This window comes from Candoia aspera, chromosome 15 (genome assembly GCF_035149785.1).
Source record: "Candoia aspera isolate rCanAsp1 chromosome 15, rCanAsp1.hap2, whole genome shotgun sequence".
Classification (NCBI taxonomy): Eukaryota; Metazoa; Chordata; class Lepidosauria; order Squamata; family Boidae; genus Candoia; species Candoia aspera.
The window spans coordinates 9,794,019-9,815,741 of record NC_086167.1 but is presented as its reverse complement, the minus strand read 5'-3'; the positions used below and the strand labels follow the sequence as shown (position 1 = coordinate 9,815,741).

General features: G+C 42.8%; 1 protein-coding gene across 1 annotated transcript in view; it reads right to left on the bottom strand.

Annotated features, from left to right (window-relative positions):
* PI4KA (phosphatidylinositol 4-kinase alpha) overlaps positions 1-21,723 on the bottom strand; it is a 70,183-nt gene that overhangs the window by 44,540 nt on the left and 3,920 nt on the right. Inside the window, exons 2-19 of the mRNA XM_063315767.1 lie at positions 18,412-18,528; positions 17,391-17,484; positions 16,573-16,661; positions 14,382-14,454; positions 12,967-13,226; positions 11,330-11,396; positions 10,217-10,365; positions 9,864-9,929; positions 9,521-9,617; positions 8,990-9,181; positions 8,458-8,558; positions 7,261-7,390; positions 6,067-6,196; positions 5,088-5,183; positions 4,294-4,477; positions 3,353-3,456; positions 2,837-3,005; positions 1,959-2,009 (exon numbers count right to left, since the gene is read on the bottom strand). Coding sequence (XP_063171837.1) covers positions 1,959-2,009; positions 2,837-3,005; positions 3,353-3,456; positions 4,294-4,477; positions 5,088-5,183; positions 6,067-6,196; positions 7,261-7,390; positions 8,458-8,558; positions 8,990-9,181; positions 9,521-9,617; positions 9,864-9,929; positions 10,217-10,365; positions 11,330-11,396; positions 12,967-13,226; positions 14,382-14,454; positions 16,573-16,661; positions 17,391-17,484; positions 18,412-18,528 — 2,169 coding nt within the window. The remainder of the gene's footprint in view (positions 1-1,958; positions 2,010-2,836; positions 3,006-3,352; positions 3,457-4,293; positions 4,478-5,087; positions 5,184-6,066; positions 6,197-7,260; positions 7,391-8,457; positions 8,559-8,989; positions 9,182-9,520; positions 9,618-9,863; positions 9,930-10,216; positions 10,366-11,329; positions 11,397-12,966; positions 13,227-14,381; positions 14,455-16,572; positions 16,662-17,390; positions 17,485-18,411; positions 18,529-21,723) is intronic.

The window sequence follows — 21,723 nt, the reverse complement described above, 5'->3', positions numbered from 1 at the left end:
AATGGTTAAGTACCATCATAAAATCCAGGAGTTGGAAGGGGTTGTATAGGCCATTGAGTCCAACTCTAATATGTGCAGAATCTAAATTGTAGAAGCTATGAGTAGCAGTTCTTCATATTTATTGTGTTCTTGTCCCAAATTAACTTTTTATGGCATACCTTAATGCTATTCCCCCAAATCCTCAAATCCCGCCCACTTTATAAACACTTACTGGTGATCCTCAGCTATTAATGTGCTCATTGGCAATTCAACTGTATACAGAGATATTCCTGTATCTCAACTGTCCCTTTAACCAGTCATTATGTCCTACCACCAAGTTTTTAAAAAGAGGTGAAGGGAAATACACATGCCACCGCGCCTGAGATCTCGTGAGCATCATAAATTTTGCAAGAAAACTAAATATTTGCTTTAGAGACCCTTAATGTAACCATTAACTTCTGTAAACGCTCAGGACAGTATTTACTGAGTGACAAACGGCTGGGGGAAAAACAGATTAAAGTCTGTCTGATCAAACATCAAAATGGCTTTGAAGTAGCGCATGTTGAAGCTTATAGGGTAAACCACAGTCCTCTAGCGGGAGGGAAGAAGCTGTTGTGGGGCACTGTATAAAGACCTAATTTCCTGAAGCTAAATGCAACCGAACCAAGAATTAAAAAAAAAAAATTCTTTCTTCCATTGGAACAAATCAGCAAGGCAGTGGAAAGTAAGTGGAGCTCCCGTAGAAAGTTTCATCACACATTGTTCCGAGGGACTAGGTCTGGTTCCTAGGTAAAACCCCTAAATGGACTGAGTCCAGGCGATTAATGCCTCTTTCTCTAAGGAATCAGCTGAGCGGGTGAACCTACAGGGCTGCCAGTTTGACCCTCCCTAATGCGTTCTGGGGACGGCTCTCTTGGTGGGCCTTCAAAAAGACCCGTAAAACACCTCTTAAGTGGTTTATCATAGTAGCTCTGGTTTCTACTGTAAACTACCAAGAGACTTTGGAAGTCGGTCACACAGCAAGTTCAATCGGTCAACAGAAATTTTATCTCAACCATCACATTGTCCTCCTCCTCACCACCTTGAAGAACTGGACCATCTCATACAACCTGGGCCACTCTGGCTCCAGTAAATCCAACCTTTATCTCCCAATGTGTTTCGTTCTTATTATATAGCACAATCAGAATGTCTGTTGCTTTAGAAAAACTTCCAAGCTCAATCTGCAGTCGGAAAAAAAATCTGGAGGCAAAGAACAGCTTCCCACACCTTGGGCTTTCCATATCAGTTGGGTGGGACCACAATCCCTAATGCTTATAGTGCTTCACATTAAAAGGACATCAGTGTAGCCTACCAAGCTGTCCACTTTTTTGTGGGGGCAGGTTTAAAAAAGAACAGCAATTCAAGATAAAGCTATTTTGACTCATGCAAGAATGGCTTTTGTCCTTCACGAACACTCTGCACAATATTATTTTGAGAACCCAGACTTAAAAGGAAAAGTATGTTTACACGTCAGGGTCTCAAAGCTCCCTTCTGATAAACCTGCAGCAGTAAACAAACTGTATCACCGGGAAATGTTTTTTTTAAAAAATAAGTTCTGCATTTTTTAATACTTCCCACCAAGCTGCTAAAATACAGGCTCTTATATTTTACCGTCTTCTTGAGTATCTTTCAACTTTTTCCAGCTGCTTGCAGAAGCCAATGAATTTTCTCAATATAGCATACCCACAGTTGCATTTAGTTACCATTTACTACAGCTTTCTCCAACCTGTGCCCCCAGCATGTCCTCCCACCAATGCGGGGAGAACCAATTGACAAGAATCATCTGAAACTTCATATGGAGGTTCATGGCCTTATAACTTTTAGCAGAGCACGTGCACCCAGTCACAAAACTCTCGGGACATGTTTCTCCAGATTGCCTAAAATGCTTCTTCTTCCCCTTAAGATCATGCAATGTCCCAGGACAGGAAGCAAATACTCACCACAGCAATAACAGGGATCAGCACTCCGAGGTTGCCTGCACTGCTGGAGGCCTAAGAAAAATGATGGAGGTCACTTGAGAAAAGGAAACCGGAAGAGGCAAAGGGAATAGCCATTCTCCTGGCTGTAAGTGCAGGTTGGGGCTGTGCAACTTGTGCAAAGCCAGAAGTGGGAAACTTAGGACTATAGGGGTGCAAAGGATATACTTGATCTCTCAGCAGCTCTCAGAAACCCCTTTGAGCATGACCCAAACCTGACCATGTGATTTTCCATCACATGCGATGGGGAAAAATAAAAACAATAACGTGAGCTCTAAACGAGGCCAAGCAGAGTTACCAAGAAATTCTCCCCAGAAGGTACAACCTGGCCCCTGTGGGATGGGACTCTGTTCAATTTGCTGTCCTCAGCCCCCTACCCCACCAATATAAGCACAGCCTACAATCCAAAGATTGACCATCCCGTGCTAGGCCATAACATGGTTTGCTTGGTTCGGGTTAGCATCCCAAGCAAATGTATGCTTTCAAGTTTGCCAGCCAAACTGAGATTGAGATTGGACCCAACCCCGTTGGCCTTCTGGAAGGCTGTTAAAGCTTGGTTTCATCATTGGGCCTGGACATCCCACAGAAGGGCGGGGCCCATTAAATGGTTGCAGAGTGTTGACATTTCAAATGCCCTCTCCCCTGTTTTTATTATAGTTTTTAACAGTTTCAATTGTATTTTTACTGGTTTTGTTTTCAATTGTTTTGAATATTTGGTTTTTTGACTGCGTACGCTGCCTGGAGTGAGAAGGGAAGCTATATAAATTTAATAAAGAGAGAAAGAGAGAGTATGGCTTTGATTCTGATGATCGGTAAGCCACGTCCCTTCTTTCCTCGCCTACCTTCAGTGCAGGCCCTTTCTCGCTTGCACGCTCGCTGGCTCTCTTTCCTTCCAGCCCCAGTTGCACAAAGAGTTCCAACAAGTTCATCAGCAGCTCATCCACAAGGTGTTCATCCTGTATATTTGCAGCTATGTTAGCCAGGGCATTAATAACAGCTAAGGAACAGTGTCTGATGAGAAGCCAGAGAAGGGCAGGGGGGAGAAAGAAGACAAAACCAGAAGCATCAGCTTTCTGATGGAACATTCAGTCTAATTTGCTTGTGTTCAGAGCTGGGCAGGATTATGAAAGAGACCGTGAAACCCATCTGAAAAGCCCGGAGAAAAAACAGGACTTCAATAATCCAGAGGGCACCAGATCCACATGCCCCGATAAAAAAAATCTGGGCAGCCATTTTTACAGTCTTGTGAGGCATCCATTCTAGACTAAAAACATTAAACGTGAAACCTTTCGATGAGAATCTACAAATCAATCAATAATTAAAAAAAATACTGCAATAAGACAGCAAAAATAAGTTACCTATATCCATGATCTTTGTAGTCTTTAGTTGCAGAATATACAATTGAGCTTGCTTTTACGCTGATCTGCTGAAACAAATTCCACACCTCCTGGTAAATATATTGCTGGAAACAAATAAACAAAACTGAAATTAGCAGTGAGAACAAAAACTTACAAAAAACCATCAAAACAAATAAAAACATTAACATGGACACCATTCATTGGAAATGAATTTCGAGCATGATCTTCAAAGACATCTAGAACTTCAAGGAAATGTAGCTTTTGAGCCACAAGAAGTCGTCCTGAGAGGTGGGACTTAGAATAGTCTTTGGAGGCTATTCCTAGATGTAAAAAATTCTGTTGAACTCAGCTTGTTGCATTTTGGAGCAATTCTCATTTGGCACGTGAGGGTCAAGACTTTGGGTAGACCTAAATACCACTTCGGCAAAGACCCAGACTTAACAATGGGGGGGAGGAGGAGAATTTTTTTTTATAATAATGGACAAAGAGAGGGAGAATTTTTTCATAATAATGGAGGAGGAGGAGGATAATTTTTTCATGATAATGGAGGAGGAGGAGGAGAATTTTTTCATAATAATGGAGGAGGAGGAGGATAATTTTTTCATGATAATGGAGGAGGAGGAGGAGGAACCTGCAGAAGAGCTGACATGCCCACTGAATCTCTCCCTGCAATGTCACCCTCTAGCCAGTCTCTCATTTATTTGGTGGGGGGGTGATAACACTCCAGGAATTAGACTATCAGGAGGCAGTTTCAGAGGGAAGTTCGTTGGGGACGGAGAGGAAGAAAGCATTAAACCCTCCTTGCAATAAAGATCACACAAGGTAAATGGAGCAAGGCAACTGCATCACAGGGTTGATCAGCCTTCAGCGGAAATTGACATCACCCATCCAGAGTTAACAGTTGGAACTGACAGCTTCCTGGTCCACGGATACGCTCTTACATTTCCGGTGATAACCAAACAGCCCAGCTGGTCGATGATGAGCACATCAAGAGGAGACGGCGGCTGGCAGAACTTCTGCTGCAAGATCTGGAGAATTGGTTCCATCACTTTTGGGGTGTCTCTCAGGGCCACTGCAATGTGGCCCAGCGCACGGATTGTGTGGTCTGGTATGAGGTGGGCTTCCCTAAACAAAACAGTGCATCACCATTTAAAAAAAAAACTGCATGCACGCAGGTAACATGAAAAATCTGTTCACCTAGGAATGGAATATTCCAGAGAGCTCCCACTTCCCTCTGGATCACGCTGAATGTTCTCCCAGACCATGCCAATTCAGGGGTGACTAGACTTTCTGGAAGCAGAAGCAGTCTGAGATGTCCTGGACCTGGTGCTCAGGATAAAACAGGCCTGTTCTGAGGCCAGAACATCCCTGGAACATCTCAAACTGCTTCCACTTCAGAGAATTTATTTCTGGAATCTGCTAAACTGCTGAACAGCACGGAGAAGAGAAAATGGAACATTTCGTTCCCAGGCCGATAAATTTTTCACATCCCTAAGATACTCATACATGTGTGCCTCTTTTAACAGGAAGAACAATTGTAAAAAGCTTTTAGGTTACAGTACACAACTATCTGGCAAAAAAAAAATACCAAATTCCTTTCAAGAGATTTTACTAAGGAAGCGTACTGAAGCCAGCTGATTTGTACCTTTTAAGGGAACCGCAAGGAAACAGTAACCCCAGAATGAGGCCTTGAGGAAGGAAGAAGAGGTCGCTTTGCAGCATTAAGGCCACTTACTTATCACTTTCTTGTGAGATGTAGAGACGGTTAGATAAACTGGCTAAGAAAGCTTCAACAATGACGGGGTCTATGGTCAGGCCAGCTTTCAAGCATCTGCAAGATACAAAACAATGGACATGACTAGAAGATTCACGCATTTAAAGCCTCTTTTCTTGCTAAACCAGTAAAATTTAATAAAAACAACAACAGATATCGAATATTGCTGGCTTACTCTTAAACAGCCTTAAAATCTAAGAGGAGATATTTTGCAGGGGGTACCTTCTCCATCCACTCCCTCTGCATTGTCCATCTACATATGATCTAAAGCAGTGTTTCCCAACCATGGCAAGTTTCAGGTACATGGACTTTTCATCTCCATGAAGAGCTGGCTTTCCCCCCAGGCCCTGGGATAGTAAGATTACAGTCCCAGGTTTATAGAGATGAATGGGCATAGTTGATGGACTGGGCACTTGTTTTTTCTTGTTGCTGTTGTAATGTTTTTATTGCCTGTGTTCTTATTATTGTGGTTAGGCACCCAGGTGTGTGTGTCACAGGATGGGCAGGCATATAAACCTTGTAAACTCCCAGAATTCTTATCAATGGCTGTGCTGGCTGCAGCATTCTGGGATTTGAAGTCCACACACCTGGAAATCACCAAGATCAGGAAACACTGCTCTTAAGCATCCTCCTGCTTTCTGAAAATGGATTCTTGAACTTGTACGAACACCTGATTCTCACGGTCTTTCATCCGGCTGGTTTTCACCAAGGAGAGAAGACATCAGAAAGTCACCAGCAGAAGTATCCTGACTTCAACTTTAGAAGTCTGTCTGCTCCCTTTACATCTAGCTGTGTTGGCTTGCATCCCGGGGTTCAAGGAGAACTTTCTACAAGTTCAGCTTTCAAAACTTTTGGAAAACCTGCTCTTCGCTAAGAACCAAGGGTGGCTTTTCCACTTGCCGAGAGAACCACCCCTTGGCCCACCTGAGATAAAACCTACCTGCAAATGTTATCAATTGCAACATCCCGGAGCTGTTCATACATGGAGGACTCGTTCTTCTTGCCTGACATTATGCTCAGAGTAGACTCAGCGTGTTCATTTGTGATGCTGATCTTGATGTCATTGGTGCCTAACAGGGAAAGAAATAGGGAGGGTCTGATGTTGAAACCCAGTCCTGTACCTGCTGTGTGACTAGACGACAATACATTTTGAGCCATGAATAAGACAGTTCTGGATATGAAGCTCTCATGCACCCTTCCATTGTATGAGAGGCACAAATTAATGTGTTGTACTAAGCCAACGTGACATATTTGCCTTCAACTCGGCATGGTCTCTGCAATTGTGGCTTGTTCGACAAGCCTGAATTTAGTGGACTTCAAGTTAGTGCCATGTTTGAGCTCAGTCGCGCTCAGTGTAACCTAACGCTGAAAACAGCTGCAAGGGTACAATGAAGATGTACCAGTCTGAGAGTCAAGTTAGACTACTTTAAAGCAGCCATTAAAAAAAGTTATCACTAATTCTCAAATGTTTAACATTTGAATAGCATTTATTTTATTTTATACATAGGTTAAAAGAAACAAACGCCTGACTCCCAGTGATTCTGGGCACTTTGCTCTATAAAACGCTAAAACAAGAAAATTAAAGAAGAGATATGCACCCAGAGGAAGACAAACTAAACCAAGCAAAACCAAATCTTACAGGGACTCACTTCCATCCTACCCCAAGGTCTTGGAGAACAACCAGGTTTTTGATGCCTTCTGGAATGTCGTGAAGGTGGCAACCATACAGATCTCTAGGAGGACACCATTCCAGAGGGCAGGCATCGTGACAGGGGAGACACACTTCGAAGATCCCATTTGATAAACATTATTTCACTGAGGGGCCCTGAAGTGCATCCACTGTGCTGGATCTTAATATTTTAACACTCATCAATGCAGTGCCAAGATACGCTACAGCCGTGTTACCTTCGTAACTTTAAGATGCCTGGACTTCAACTCCCAGAATGCTGGCTGGGGAATTCTGGGAGTTGAAGTCCAGGCATCTTAAAGTTACTAAGGTTGAGAAACACTGGGCTACAGTAAAGAAAATCAACTGACTGCTTAATTGGTCAGGAAGAAGCAACAGAAAACTAAAAAAAAAAAAGAAATACTGGACAAACGTCTAGGAGGCCATCTAGTGAGCAAACAAAAATACCTGTTTGATACTGGCTGTGATATTTGTACAATTTCACCAGGACTGGGGAGGGAATCACAAGGAAATCCCTCAACGATGGATTGACAGAGTGAACCACCACCGGGAATCTCTCGCACAAGCGGCCGAGACCCTATGAAAAAAAAAGGATACGGAAAGTTACACGCAGAAGAAAGGCCACACGACCCTGGGTGGGTTTGTTTGTTTGTTTGCTAACTGGCCCCAAAAACCTGTTCGCCAATTGTGGCTTCACTGCTTTTACACTTTCAAGCCTGGTCATCTTTTCAATGTAATCATTTTAATTATTTTTAGACTGAAACACGCTATCTAAATTCTTTCAAGGGTGAAGAGGTGTGTTTTGCATACATGTCCATTAAACAGGCTCCTTTACATCCATTCTATGGTTTGCGTAGGGTTAGGGTTGAAGTTCCCACTCAACTGTGCAGCTCCTTCGGTGACTTTTTGGCAGACCCTCTTTCCCAGCACAACCTAATTTACAGGGTGGTTTTTGTGAGGATAGGGACGCGGTGGCACTGCGGGTTAAACCGCTGAGCTGCCGATCGGAAGGTCGGCGGTTCGAAACCGCGTGGCGGGGTGAGCTCCCGTTGCTCGTCCCAGCTCCTGCTCACCTAGCAGTTCGAAAACATGCAAATGTGAGTAGATCAATAGGTACCGCTTCGGCGGGAAGGTAACGGCGTTCTGAGTCGTCATGCTGGCCACATGACCCGGAAGTGTCTATGACAACGCCGGCTCCATGGCTTAGAAACGGAGATGAGCACCGCCCCCTAGAGTCGGATTCGACTGGACTTTACGTCAAGGGAAACCTTTACCTTTTTTTTGTGAGGATAAGATGAGGGGATGTTCCCACAGATGTCACCTTGATTTCCCAAGAAGACAGCACAGGAATACAATACTAAATAATTAAGTAAAATAGCAGTTGCCATTCAGTGACACTCCAAAAAACCGAAACAGATTCCTCTGCGTCGGCTGGAAATAAAGGGAGCTGTCATTGGGCCCATCTGGGAGACACCAGACTGCCCTAAAATATATTTGTACTTGCAGGACTGTCATTTGAGTATTGTGAAATTACTGAGTTATGCTTAAATCAGACCAGTGAAAAGAAGAATACCGGAAACCAAAATTGTAGAATGCTTATGAGTCTGTTACACACACACAGGCAATGAGAGCTTCTTTGCAGACCTGTAAGCAGCAGATCAAAAGAGGCAAGTGAGCGATGATCACTTTGCTGGACGTCTTGGACTGCAACTTTTCAGACAATCTGATGCACAGATTTTCGGCTCCTTGTTTGCAAGGGAACAAAAAACTATATTAGAGGAAGCGTCTGCAGGAAGAGATGCAAACTCAGACGACACCAAGAACTAACAGATACAGGTGTGCTCAGGCATGCATTTAAGTGCAAAACCTGTGCAATACAGGTAGTCCTCGCTTAGCGACCACAATAGGGACCAGCGACAGTTGCTAAGTGGAAAATCATGTGACCTCGATTTACAACTTTACTTCCAGCTTCCGTACCGTATTAACTCTGCTTGTCACAAGTGAAAACGTGCACCCGTTGCAAGGCACACAGATGGCGATCATGCAACTGCGGGAATGATGCGATGGTCGTAAATGCGAGGATTGGCAGCAAAGTTGTTTTTTGAGCAGCGTCGTAACTTCGATCAGTTGCTGCACGAGGCAGTCAGTAAGTGAGGACTACCTGTACGAAACTCACCTTGCTCATCCTTCACAGCCCAAACCATGAGATCCACGCAGGCGGCGTTTGCCTGGCAACGCAATTTCAGCGGATTCAGCTCATTGTGCAATTTATCGACCTCGTGAAGGAGCTTCTGAAGCTCTGGCTGACTGCTGTTGAATTGTTCCAGCACGAAATCATGGATTTCTTTCACAAAGGAGTTGGGAAGATCTAAGAGGCGGGGGAGAGAAAAATAGCCAGAATCCTCACAAAAGCCACGTCTGGATGAGGAGCAAGAACAGAAGAGATGATTCCATAGGAAAAGGCACCAGGTTGGGGGAAATGCTGGATCCTAAAGCGATCCACTCATTTTTCAGAACCAGAAATGTTCCCCGTTCCCTTCGGACAAATGCTCCTCGTACTAAACCACTCTCAGTTATCTACAGAAGAGTAACAGGGATCTGGGGCATGTTCAGCGGGAAGCGGCTGCTCAGATATGACGAGACCCCTGCAATTTCTACTCTCGCACGCCACCAGGAAGTCAAAAGCCTATCAACACGATCACCATACCTTTCATATAATACAGGGTATCTCGCAGCATTTTGAACTGGGCAACGTACAGAGGATCGCTAAACATTTTGTAGAACAGCTCCACGTGTGGACTGGCCTGTAAGGGATTTGTAGGAGAGGGGTGTCAATTCAAGAGCAAACTTCAAAGCATCAGATTTACCCGGTGGACATCTCTTTAAAACCACTCCCGGTGGAAGAAACGGATCTGGAGTCCAGGCATTTTTTTGGCTCCTGATCTGCATTTCAGACCTACATTCCCCACCCCCCCTGCAGATTCTACCGTCAACCGAACCCAGCAACGGTGATTTCTACTCAAAGGGGAGTACTGTGAAAATGAACATACCTCAAGAACTTCAGTGACCACTGCATCTAAGTTTTTGAGCACAGAATCCCCAACTAACTGTTTCACCTAGAGGTAAAGAAATAAAAATAGATACGTATATAAAATCCAAACGCTTGCAAAACACTGTGTATTCAAGCGCAACGTGGGTTGTATCTGCATGCATATTATGCGTCTTTGATGAAGAATTCAAGGTAAGCCTTGGAGGTAATATTCATTTTGTAATCAAAAGTAATTACTAGCCACAGCTTTTAACAATTTGGCACATAACGAGGAGGAGTTAATGGCTTTTACACCCCTCGTTATTTCGTCTTGACATTTATCCTACGTTGCCTTCCCAATGGCTCCCCACTTACCATGTTCAACAACTGGCGAAGCATTTCTAATGGAATGTTAAACTCCTTGTTACTAATCCCATTAAAAAGCGGCGAAACAGAGAAACTGGAACTGATTGTAGAAAAATAATATTCAGGATCTACTGCGCTTCCATCAGGCAGGTAGGAGCCTGCTTGTCAAAGGAGAAAAATGTAACCAAATGGTTTGTGACCCACCAAGAATGAAATGAAGACCTAGAAGCAAAAGACACGCTCGCTCCCAAAGCGAATAGCTAATTGAAGTCAAAGAAGCTAATCTTAATTGGGTTTCTTGAAGCGTGCAAGAAAACTGCAGTATAAACAGAGCTCACACACACTCGCCTTCACTCCAGGATTTCAGGATGCTGCAACTTCACAGATGTTTGCACAACAGGCTGACCATGGCTTAGCATTATGCACGGGTGGTGAACACGGGATAGGTAACATCACAAGCTGAGGCTGACCGCAGTTGGCAGTTCCCCAGCACGCTGGTGGTTGCTGTCCAGACGGCACTTGTTTTATATTTAATTTTAAAAAGTATGCAGTGACCAACCAGAGATGGAGCCAAGTTGGCAAAAGACCCTCGTTGGGTTTCTGATTTGCCTCCTACTGTGTAGGAGTGAAGCCTGTGGTTTGTGAGCTATCATGTACAATTACAGGCTAAACACAACCTCGGTCCCTAGGTTTGTTCAGCAAAGCATGGTGAAATCTAACCATGCTTTGGCACAATGCTGGAACCTAGCCTGGTGACTCTTGCAAACATGAGTCAAGGTATACAGAACCATTTCTCAGAATAAACGGATCATCGAAATGGAAAAGTGGTTGGTCAGGAACTGTCAAAGGGAAAGAACATCTCTCCTATTTCCTTTACATCTAAGAAAAGCAGAGCAGAATCTCATTTCTTGCTAAACATCAGCCATGTTAACCGACCAGCGTATCCAAGGATCCCAACTGACTCGTTTTCCGTACAAAGAGCCACACACCTCTTCCATTTCCCTTCTGAAGGTCCCCCTTTTGCTCTACTGGCACTGCGGAAGGCAATTCTGATCAAATCAGCCTGCACCAGCCCTGCACGGTCAAACTTTTTACAGAACTTGCGAAAGGAAAAAGAAATACCTTCAAAATACTGTATAGCCGTTCCTCCTGGGGAGCCGGGAGGAGGGATCCCACGATCTGGACTGACCTGGAATGAAGCGACAGGCATGGAATACCATCAGATGGGATCGGGGTTCACGCTGTCATACCAGTCGGTGGGAAAGGTTATGATGAGAATTAAGATGTTTTGAAGGAGAGCCACAGCCCCTAGTTTCCCTGGTTGATGGCGTTTTGAAATCGAAGGATCTCAGCTCTCCATAGGCAGAACTGGGACCCACCTTAGAACACCTCTTGTCAGACCAGACAAGGAAACCACAGTCATGCAGGCCAACATTACTTTTATTATTAAGATATAGTAGAAGAATCTTGCAAGTCTGAATGTGCTGCCCCGCTCCCTCCCTTTATCTTCATGAGAACTAGGGAGGGTCTTGCCTGAGACGCTTTCTCAGTTTACAGTTCTGTCCCGGACTCAGGTTTCTCTTATCCGGCTGTTGTCCTGCTTGCGGCTCTTCCTCCTGTTCCTCAAGTTAGCCCTTTTCCCCAGTACGCTCTTCCCTTCACTCCACCAACACTTGAAGACACTAGTTTCCACCTGAACCTGAGCTATGGAAAACGTCCTGAGTTTTTACTGAGATTGTGAAAACACTGTTTGTTTCTAGGGGAGACTGGGGCACAAAAGCATGCTTTAGATTTTTTAATCCTGCCTTTATTATGTTTATAAGTAACTCAAGGCGGCGAACATACCTTATACTCCTTCCTCCTCCTATTTTCCCCACAACAGCAACCCTGTGAGGTGAGTGGACTGAGAGAGAGGGACTGGCCCAGGGTCACCCAGCCGGCTTTCATGCCTCAGGCGGCACTAGAGCTCACAGCCTCCTGGTTTCTACCCTGGCACCTTAACCACTAGACCAAACTGGCTCTCCAGTTTTCTCTCTTTTGTAGTCACCAGAGCCCTCTAGACTGAACGAGGACACACATTACATTTTGGAAGCGAAACTGATGTTTTGAAGGCTTAAAATTAGCTAGGTAGACCTATTTGACTAGCAATGGCTCTTAAGTGCTTCAGGCAGAGTTTCTTCTTATCATCAGCGAGATCACCATTTTTACCTGGCAAATTCTAAAGACTGAATACACCTAGGCATGTGCCCAGTTTTTGAACTACATTTGAAATGCAATTATACAGGTAGTCCTCGTTCAACGACCACAATTGGGACTGGAATTTCAGTTGCTAAGCGAAGAGGTCATTAAACGAATCCAACCCAATTTTACAACATTTTTGTGGGTGGTGGTCATTAAGCAAATCACCATGGTTGTTAAGCAAACCACATGGTTGTTAAGCGAATTATGTGATTCCCCATTGATTTTGCTTGCCAGAAGCCGGCCGGGAAGGTCAAAAATGGCAATCACGTGACCACAGGACCCTGTGATGGTCACAAATGCGAACCAGTTGCCAAGTGCCCAAATTGTGATCATGTGACTGCGGGGACACTGCAACAGTCGTAAGTGCGAGGACTAGACACAAGTCAGTTTTCCCAGCACCGGCGTAAGACAAATGGTTGTTAAGCGAGGACTACTGGTAGGCACCTGGTCAATTAAAAGTTAGCCTGTGGTTCAGAAAATGGACTACAGGTGGATTTTAATTCCAACAACAACCCAACCTGTGAGATGCTGGACACACTGCTTGTTTTTCTCTTTAAAGATCCTTCTTGGCAGACGGTCAGCAGGGAGTTGGGAAGGATTGACCGGAAGTCATTGAAAGAACGTCTCCGAATCCCGTCCAGTTCATTTGAGGCCCGGCGGGAATGGGGGGTCACTTTAGGGAAAAGCTTGGATAGGAGGGACTCTTCTGAGTTGCTATAGCGCCCAAATGCTCGGGATATTCCAATCAGGCAGGGCAGGGCATATTTGCACAAATATTCTGGAAAACAAGAAGTTGGGCGTTCATCTTCCGTGTTCAACAGTACATTTCTTCTCACTGGCAGTTGCTACCTTAGTTTTCTAAAAACCGTATTTCACCAAACTCCTGATTCTGATGGGCTAGGAAGCCGTAATTCCAAATTATGGCCGGGACAGGAAACTCAAAGGCTTCCAGATGTTGTGTGACCCCAGTCTGCAGCATCCTCACTCAATATGGCCAACAGTCAGGGATGATGGGAGCTGTGACTCTAATGACATTGAGGGTTCTGTAGCCCTCCCCATTATGAATGAGCTTCTGCTGAGCTTTGGACTAATACATTTTTCTTTCTCCCTCTTTTGTAGGTGCAAGATCATCTGCTATGAATTGCAATCCACAAAATTACGCAATAATGAACAGACAAATGTTTTAGACCAGTGTTTCTCAACCTTGGCAACTTTAAGATGTCTGGACTTCAGACATCTGAAGGCTGGCTGGGGAATTCTGGGAGTTGAAGTCCAGATACCTTAAAGTTGCAAGGTTGAGAAACACTGTTTTAGACATTGCAAGACTCTCGTTTTTCTCCCAAGAGACTAGCAAATTATCTCCACTAAAACTGTAGCTCAGCCATACCCAGGTATGCGGACTTCATCTCCCAGAATCCCTCAGCCAGCTAAAAACTGTCCATACATCTGAAGATCATGCATATTGGGGAAAGCTGCTGTAAGTGTATTGAAGCTCTGTAGACAGTGAACAAACTGAAGTTTCAGCTCCTGGTGGCCTCTAAGGACATTCTAAACCAGGCATCATTCCAAGAATAAAAGGAAAGCTGATTTTTTTAATAGCAGGAGGCGGCACTGGGGATATTGTTTAAGGCTGTGAAAGGGATGAAGCTCCCTGCAGCTCATTCACATAAATCCTAATTTCCCATGAACTCTGGTTATTGAAGCAACTAGAAATACAATAAAGAAATGAAGCTTGAACAGAAACGAGAAAAACAAAGCAGATTAATCTCATTTATGAACAAAACACCCCAAAGTTTTTGGATACAACAAATGGTGACAACTGTTCTGGGTATATTAGTCTTTTGCAGATTGAAAACCGTGGGAGAAAGAAGAGGTGAATTTAACATTTGCTGTTACAAAGAACAACATTACTTGGGAACCGTATTTTACTTACCTTTATCCTGGATCTGTGGAGACTGACACATCCCCAGCAGGACTTGCATCACTTGTAAAACTGCCTCTAAAACCTGTAATAATAAAGGGCAGCAACTTAAAAAAAAATCTATGGGCAGAATTAACATTATGTCAGCAAGTTTAATGTTGTAACAATATAGGCTAGCATAAAATAACAAAAAATGAACAGTAGTGTAAGATGATAACGTGAATTAAAAGAGTGTTAGATGCCAGAAGGTTGAAACAAGATAAAGCCAAAGCTACAAATAAGAACTTAAATATTCCTTTCTAGGTTTCTAAGCAACCTGACTGCTAACAGCTGGAAACATGTCTGCAAGGAGACCGTTCAGTTGTCTGAGCTCTGAGCCCTTGAGTTTATCTACCATTGATAATTTGGTCCTGATCTGATTGTAAATGGGGCAGTGGAATGAAGAATGTCCTCCATTTGGCCAATGCCACAAGGACAGAGTCATTGTTCAACAAGGCGCTTACAAATTCTCCCTTTGAGATACACTGAAGATGAATGAACGTTACGTTGCATCAGAAGAATTTCTTCCTTATATTTTTATAAAGAAATAGTTGCGCCGAGATGTTAGTGCTGCAGTTTCAGCCAATTTCATTTTACCTGCTGAAATGGAACTGCTCTCCTTCTGAATTGAAGGTTTTTAGGAAGGAGTTTTGTGGAAGACATAAGAATTAAGTATTCATTACATGGGGCCCCACTCTATATTAATTCAATACAGATGACCTTACAGGAACTTAACTCCTACCATTCATTCAGCAAACCAGTTTAAAAGAAGCCATGGTGTAATACAATGGGTGAATCCAAACTTATATTTAGAACTCCCAGTGAACATTTAGAAGTTGAGGAAGGATACACTGGAGGATGGACCAGTGAACCCCAATCCCATATTATCCTCCATGTCTTCAGGGAACATGTGAAGAGATGCACTTCCAGCTATAGGAGAACCTCCATTTATTGATCTTCAGTACACCAGACTTTGTGTGCAATGGACCAATTTCCATAGCAATTTGACCACAGTGTTTTGTAAATAATATTATGACAATGTCCCACAAATATTACAGATTACATCCCACAAACGATATAAATCATTGCAATGACATACTCTCCAATTTAATGGACAATCAGGAATCACTGTAAAAGAATGTAAAGGTGACCTTGGTCTTGGAGAAGGAAGGAAGGAACTGTTAAGGGAGGAGAAATGTCAGCTCAATCCTGAGAAAGCAGAAAGCATGAAAGAAATTCAGAATAACCCTGTCACGTTACTGCTTGATGTGAGAGGGGGCATAGGGAGATTTTGTTATACCCTCGAAAAATAAAGTAGCATTCCTGGAATCCTTGTGGAATCTGTTTCCTGACCTAGCCTATCTCAAAGAGCTGACAAACGGACACCATACGATTCATGTAACTGACTCATATAAAAAAATCTACACTCTGCTTTGGAAAAAAAAACGCCACTCAGTTTGTTGAGTGCCAAATGACAAACTGAATTTTACAGACTGTAACTATAGTTACTTCCAAGTATCCAAGAGCTTTCCAACAAACTGTGGTGCAGTGATGCAAACTAGATACTGGTTGATTTGCTCAGCCTAATTAACAACATAATTTTGTTACTTCATGGTAGCTTACATGACCTGACTCCCTGAGGTTACATTACAGGTAGTCCTCGCTTAACAACAGTAATTGGTCCCAAATTTCTGTCACTAAGCAACACAGTCATAAACTGCAACATCACATGACTGCACCACTTAGTGACAGCAGTTCTGGTAGTCCCTGGGTGCCATCGTTAAGCAAATCACTGCGGGTCATTAAGCAAGGACCTCACGTGACTGCAACCTACGACTTCCTGCTGGTTTCCCCATTGACTTTGTTTGTGGGAAGCTGGCAGGGAAGGTTGCAAATCGCGATCACATGCCTGCGGGACGCTGCGGTGGTTAGAAATGCGGGACAGTTACTGAGTTCCCAAATCGCAATCATATGACCGTGGGGGCGCTGAATCAGCTGGAACTTCAAAGACCGGTCATAAGTACCATTCATTCAGCATTGTTGTAAGTTTGAACAGTTGCTTAATGAGTGGTTGTTAAGCAAGGACGACCTGTGTTGCAATCTTTAAAATGACAGAAAAACAAGTTAACAGTCAATGCATTGAATTTCATGTTACCACTTTTACCTGTTCTCTTAAAGATGCATCCCTGTAGGCAACATCTGATAACAGGGTCACCAAACAGAAGCTGAAGTTTTCTGCGACTGGAAGCGTGCCTACAAGTGTGATAACAAATGGAATAGGATTGTGAATAACCAGCTGGACATGCCAGGGGTCCACCCAAAACCAAGAAGCCTGAGGCCGAGACAGCAATCCGGGTCTGAAAAACTATGGCTTTTTGGAACGGGAATGAATGCTGTGCTAAGCCTTCACTCCTTTTCTTACCACCTTGCCTCACAAACCCAGATTTAAGACATGAGCCTACTTTAGGTAGTCTAAACAGAAGAATTCAGGGTTAAGGAACAAGAATGAACTCTGGTGGCATGAAAAAAAAATTAAAATTAAAATTAAAATAAATGGACAAGGACCAGCTTTGCTTCCCCTCTCCTCTATGATTTTAGGATAAGCTTCTGAAGCATCTTCTACCCATAGAGAGCTGAGCAGAACAAGGGCCAGGAGAAATGAGGCTGACCAACTGGGTTTCATCTCACTCTCCCTTCTTGCATGCTGCTGTAATTAAGCAAGGTGAGAAGTCTCTTGAGAAAGCCACCCAGAGGTCTCTGATCACCTTGTGGGTCTTTTTTTTTTTACCAAAAGACACTCTAAGCCACTATTTCTCAAACTTGGCAACTTTAAGATGTGTGGACTTCAGCTCCCAGAGTTGAAGCCATGCTGGCTGGGGAATTCTGGGAATTGAAGTCCACGCATCTTAAAGTTGCCAAGGTTGAGAAACACTGCTCTAAGCCTAAAGCCTGGATGAAAAAACAAAGAATCTGAAAAGTCACCTCGGCCTTTTCGTGAATTGCTTTCTTCAATCCACTGCACTTTGGGAAGACCTCTCAGTAGACGGAGAAGGTAAGGGATGAGTGAATCCTTATGCTGGAACAAGAGGTTTTTAAAAAATGTCATAACAACAACAGAACCCATACAGGAAAGGGAATGGCAGTATGTCTCTAGATACACTAAGGATGAAATCAAGCTCATTTCAAACGCACTTCACAAAGGATCAGACTTCCAGCAACAGTCATCTGTGCCACAATGGCTAAGGAGGGAAAGCAGAAAATACGGAGAAAGAGATTCACAAAAGGAACAATCAAAGCCAACCAAACTGTCTGAACAGAAGCAATAAAGTGGGCCCAGTTGTTCGTTGGAAGCTATCAAATGATACCGTTGCTAGGGGAGACAGCAGTCAGCAAAAAAAAGTTAATCATCCTTCTCCTAATTAGTTTTTCCTGCCCAGGTGAGCAGATACAAAAAATACATTATTTTAAAAAGTTATTGCTGCAAAAGTTATATTCAGGCTATTATTTTGATTGTGGGCCACTGTCATCAATTAATGGGTGGCCAAAATAGCTATAGAAGAAAAGAAACTGAAATACATTCTTAGGAAAGCTTGCATGTTTAGATCAAGGCCAGTTCCAAAAATGCACATATCAACAGGGCTTTGTTCCTGGTTTTTAAGAGAGAAAAAGGAGGCATGCAAGGGAAGAAAGGGAAGAAAATTCATCTGTGTTCCTTGGTTGATTTTCCAAAGATCTCCCATCTAGGTAGCCTTCCAAATGTGTGGATTTCTATTCCCAGAACCAAATATAGTTGGTTACAGTTGAGAATTCTGGGAATTGGTGGTTTAAATGCGTGAACCAAATGAGCATAGATTTCTGTAGACTAGGTTTAGCAAACAGAATATATTATGGTGTTTTAATAGTTTGCTTTCATTATATTGAGCTTTTTGTCAGTGCCCCTGAGAGCCTGGTAAAGGAGGGGTTGTAAATATTTTTTTAAGTACGTGAACAAAGGGAACAGTACCTGCAGGTCTGACTCTATTAGAAAAATTCCTACTGCAATCACGGCATCTCTGCGGCGCTCGTCCAGCTGAAAAATCCCATGGATATCCACTGGGCACATGCATAGTAGCTTTTGAACCTATGGGGAGAAAGTTTAAGGGGGTTTTTTTCCCCAAAAAGGTCTAAGTTCTGTGATTATGGTGGATAATGAGTCAGTATGGAAAAGATGCATCTGCTGTGAAAGGAGGGTAACAGTAGCTACCATCAACCACTACCATAATATGGTAAACGTCACTACAATATTGATCCAATTTAAAAAATCACCCATAATACAGCCTCATTAAAACAGGTCTCTCTGTGCCTATTTAGGGTGTCAGCTCATCTGATGAACCATTCCATCCTCCACAGAAGCAGAAGGCAATGATTCAGAAATGCTTCTTTCAACAGCATGCTTCTTGGGTTATAATCTAGGCAAAAATTGACATTTACCCTTTTTATTCATCTGAAACTTAAATAATCTGTACTTCTATCCCTGAGACTCTTGTTCCCTGTCTAAAGTTTAAGGGCTTTTTCCCCCAAAGAGGTCTAAGTTCTATGATTATGGTGGATAATGAGTCAATATGGAAAAGATCATCCTTGCGAAAACTGCAGCATTGTGGGTTATGATTGAGTGACGACTATATCCAGGCAACGTGCTAGAGACTTGGAAGGCCAACTGGATCCATTTGTCCTACCCAGGAATGTGTTTTTGAGTACTTAAGACCCCTTCTTTAGGCTAGCAAGGTAGTTAAATTGAATAACAATCCCCAAACTCTGAACCACTAATATTAGCACATTTAATGCCCTCTTACTGGTATTCCGGAGTGCAAATGCAAAAAAGGTCCAGATGAGATAAGATGAAGTGAAGGACTCACTGAATCTACAAAGAGGACAACCAGCAGCAGTTACAGCAGTGATGAGTGCACCACTGGCAGTCCTGAAGGGCCAGGCTGGGGACAGGTCTTCCTGGAGAGGGTCTACGTATGCGGTCACTAAGAGCTGATACTGCCTTGATGGCTCATAAGCAATCGATCAGTTGGAACCTCATAACCAGCCTCTTTTTTTAGGTTCAAGAAGCAGGACATAAATACCTTTATGTTCCAAATATTTCTTATAGCTGAACAGTCATCTGCAGGTGCTTTCAAGAGAAGGAACCTTCAAGCAATTTAATACTGATGCTTTGAAAAAATTTAGTTGATAACTATAGTATACTCATACTGTACAATGCCATCCTATGCATGTTTATGCAGATGTAAACTCTAAGTAATTCTAGAGGCAAATCTTTGTAAGACTGCTCCATGAGACACTTTTCAGAAATCCATATTTCTGTAATTAGTATTGTTCTTTCATTGTTCTTAATTCTTAATTGCTATCCACTCAACAGAGACAGAGCTATATCCTAATCCACTTAAATGCCACTGCCATGTAGAGTTCAGGCATTCAGGAAAGGTGGGGGGTAGGGTCCAAAGCAAACCTTTCTGCATCCACACTGTGCATTATTAAAATTTTTACCCAGCTTTTCTGTGAACAGTCATAAAAACAAAACGTGTAGAGAATACATCGAAACAATCAACAAAAAATAAAACTCATGAATACAAACACCAAAGCAACATCATTAGAGTCGTTTGTTGAGATGGGCAGCAAAGAAATGAAATGAAATAAGAGGCACTGTATAAAAAGTAGAATGCATGGAGTGCCGTCATGATAAAAGCCACAGCACTGAACATGGTCTCAAATGAAAAACCTGAAATGGCAGTTGGATTATACCATGAGCAGAAAGGCAGATGAATGAGAATCAGTTGGAGATCACTTGGTATAAAGAAAAAATGGTGAGTACACGTGTGGAAGAACACAAAACAGGTTGCCATAATTTGGGAGGGCATTACATTTATGCATTTCCTTCTATTTTGCCCTCTTTTGCTGTCTGTAGCAATTTTCTTTACTTTAGCCTTTAAGTCTCGAAGTCTAGAAAATGTTTATTTTTATATTTGTTTCTTAATGTATTATCTTTAACAGTCTGACACCCTTACAACAAGATTATCAGGCTCGGTGAGAAAGAAATACGAATCAATTCAAGGCTGAATGCGTTTTTACCGAAACAACTACCAGCCACCAAGTTTCCCCATGCTGGCTGGGGAATTCTGGGAGTTGAAGTCCACACACCCTAAAGTTATCAAGTTTGAAATACAGTGCTCTAAACTAACACTGAGCCTGTGCTTGATTACTTAAAAATTCCCACAGGGATCTATGAGATTTACTCCCAAACAGCACCATTCTATACATGTCAACTCAAGACATAAACCTCATTAATGTGAGCTACACCTATACTGCATAACAATAAAAACTCACCAGAACTCAAAGGAGCAATCACAGTACTGACTGACAGATCATCTTAGCAAAAGGATGTATACCAAATCACAAAAACTGGGAAGCAACTGAACAACTTGAGAACAGCACCTATATATGATGCAGAGATCAAAAGATGTTACAAAATACCTCATTTAAAAAAAACACAAGACAACGAACAATGTCTTTGATGCTACACTTGCAGCAGATAGAAACATTTCTTAATTGCACAGGGATGTTGTAAATGCATTCCATGTGCACAGTATTGCTAAAGCACACAGCATTTCCCAATAATGCATACCTGATCACCTAAACCTTTATAAGCACCTGAGAGATGAAAGCACTGAATTCTCACTAAATTTTTAGACTTGTGAGATAGAGATTGCATAATGCACAAAAACCTCCTAGTGCTACTCAAGTTTTGAAAGACTGCATCTCTAAGGTGGTTGAATTACCCTGAGTTAAAAATTTCAGATTTGCAGCCTTGATCTTTCTAACGTAGTAAGACTTCTAGCTGGAAGAAAGCATCAGCACATACAATGATTGGATCCAATCTAATACAATCCCACTTCCATTTCCATGAAATCAATAAAGTTTTACCATCGTGACTAATTCATTCCTTTGCTTTTAAGAGGATACAAGTATGATGAACTTGGCTTGCAATACTGCGCATGCTTACTCAGGAGTAGACTCGGTGGAACTTCCAGAGAGCAGCCGAGGTCAACTAAGTGCTGTCTCAGCAGGTGACAATATCTGGTGGGTCCAAGCTTAAGCCACATTGGGTTTATAGCACTTGGACGGGAGATCAGGATTACAGACTAGGAAAGGTAACACCACTTCTGCAGTGCTGCCAAATGCATGGCCATATTCATGAAGTCTGTTGGAGACGAGGTGGACTTGAAAGACACTTTCATTTTACCTAGAAGTAATTAGAAGATGAGGGACGCGG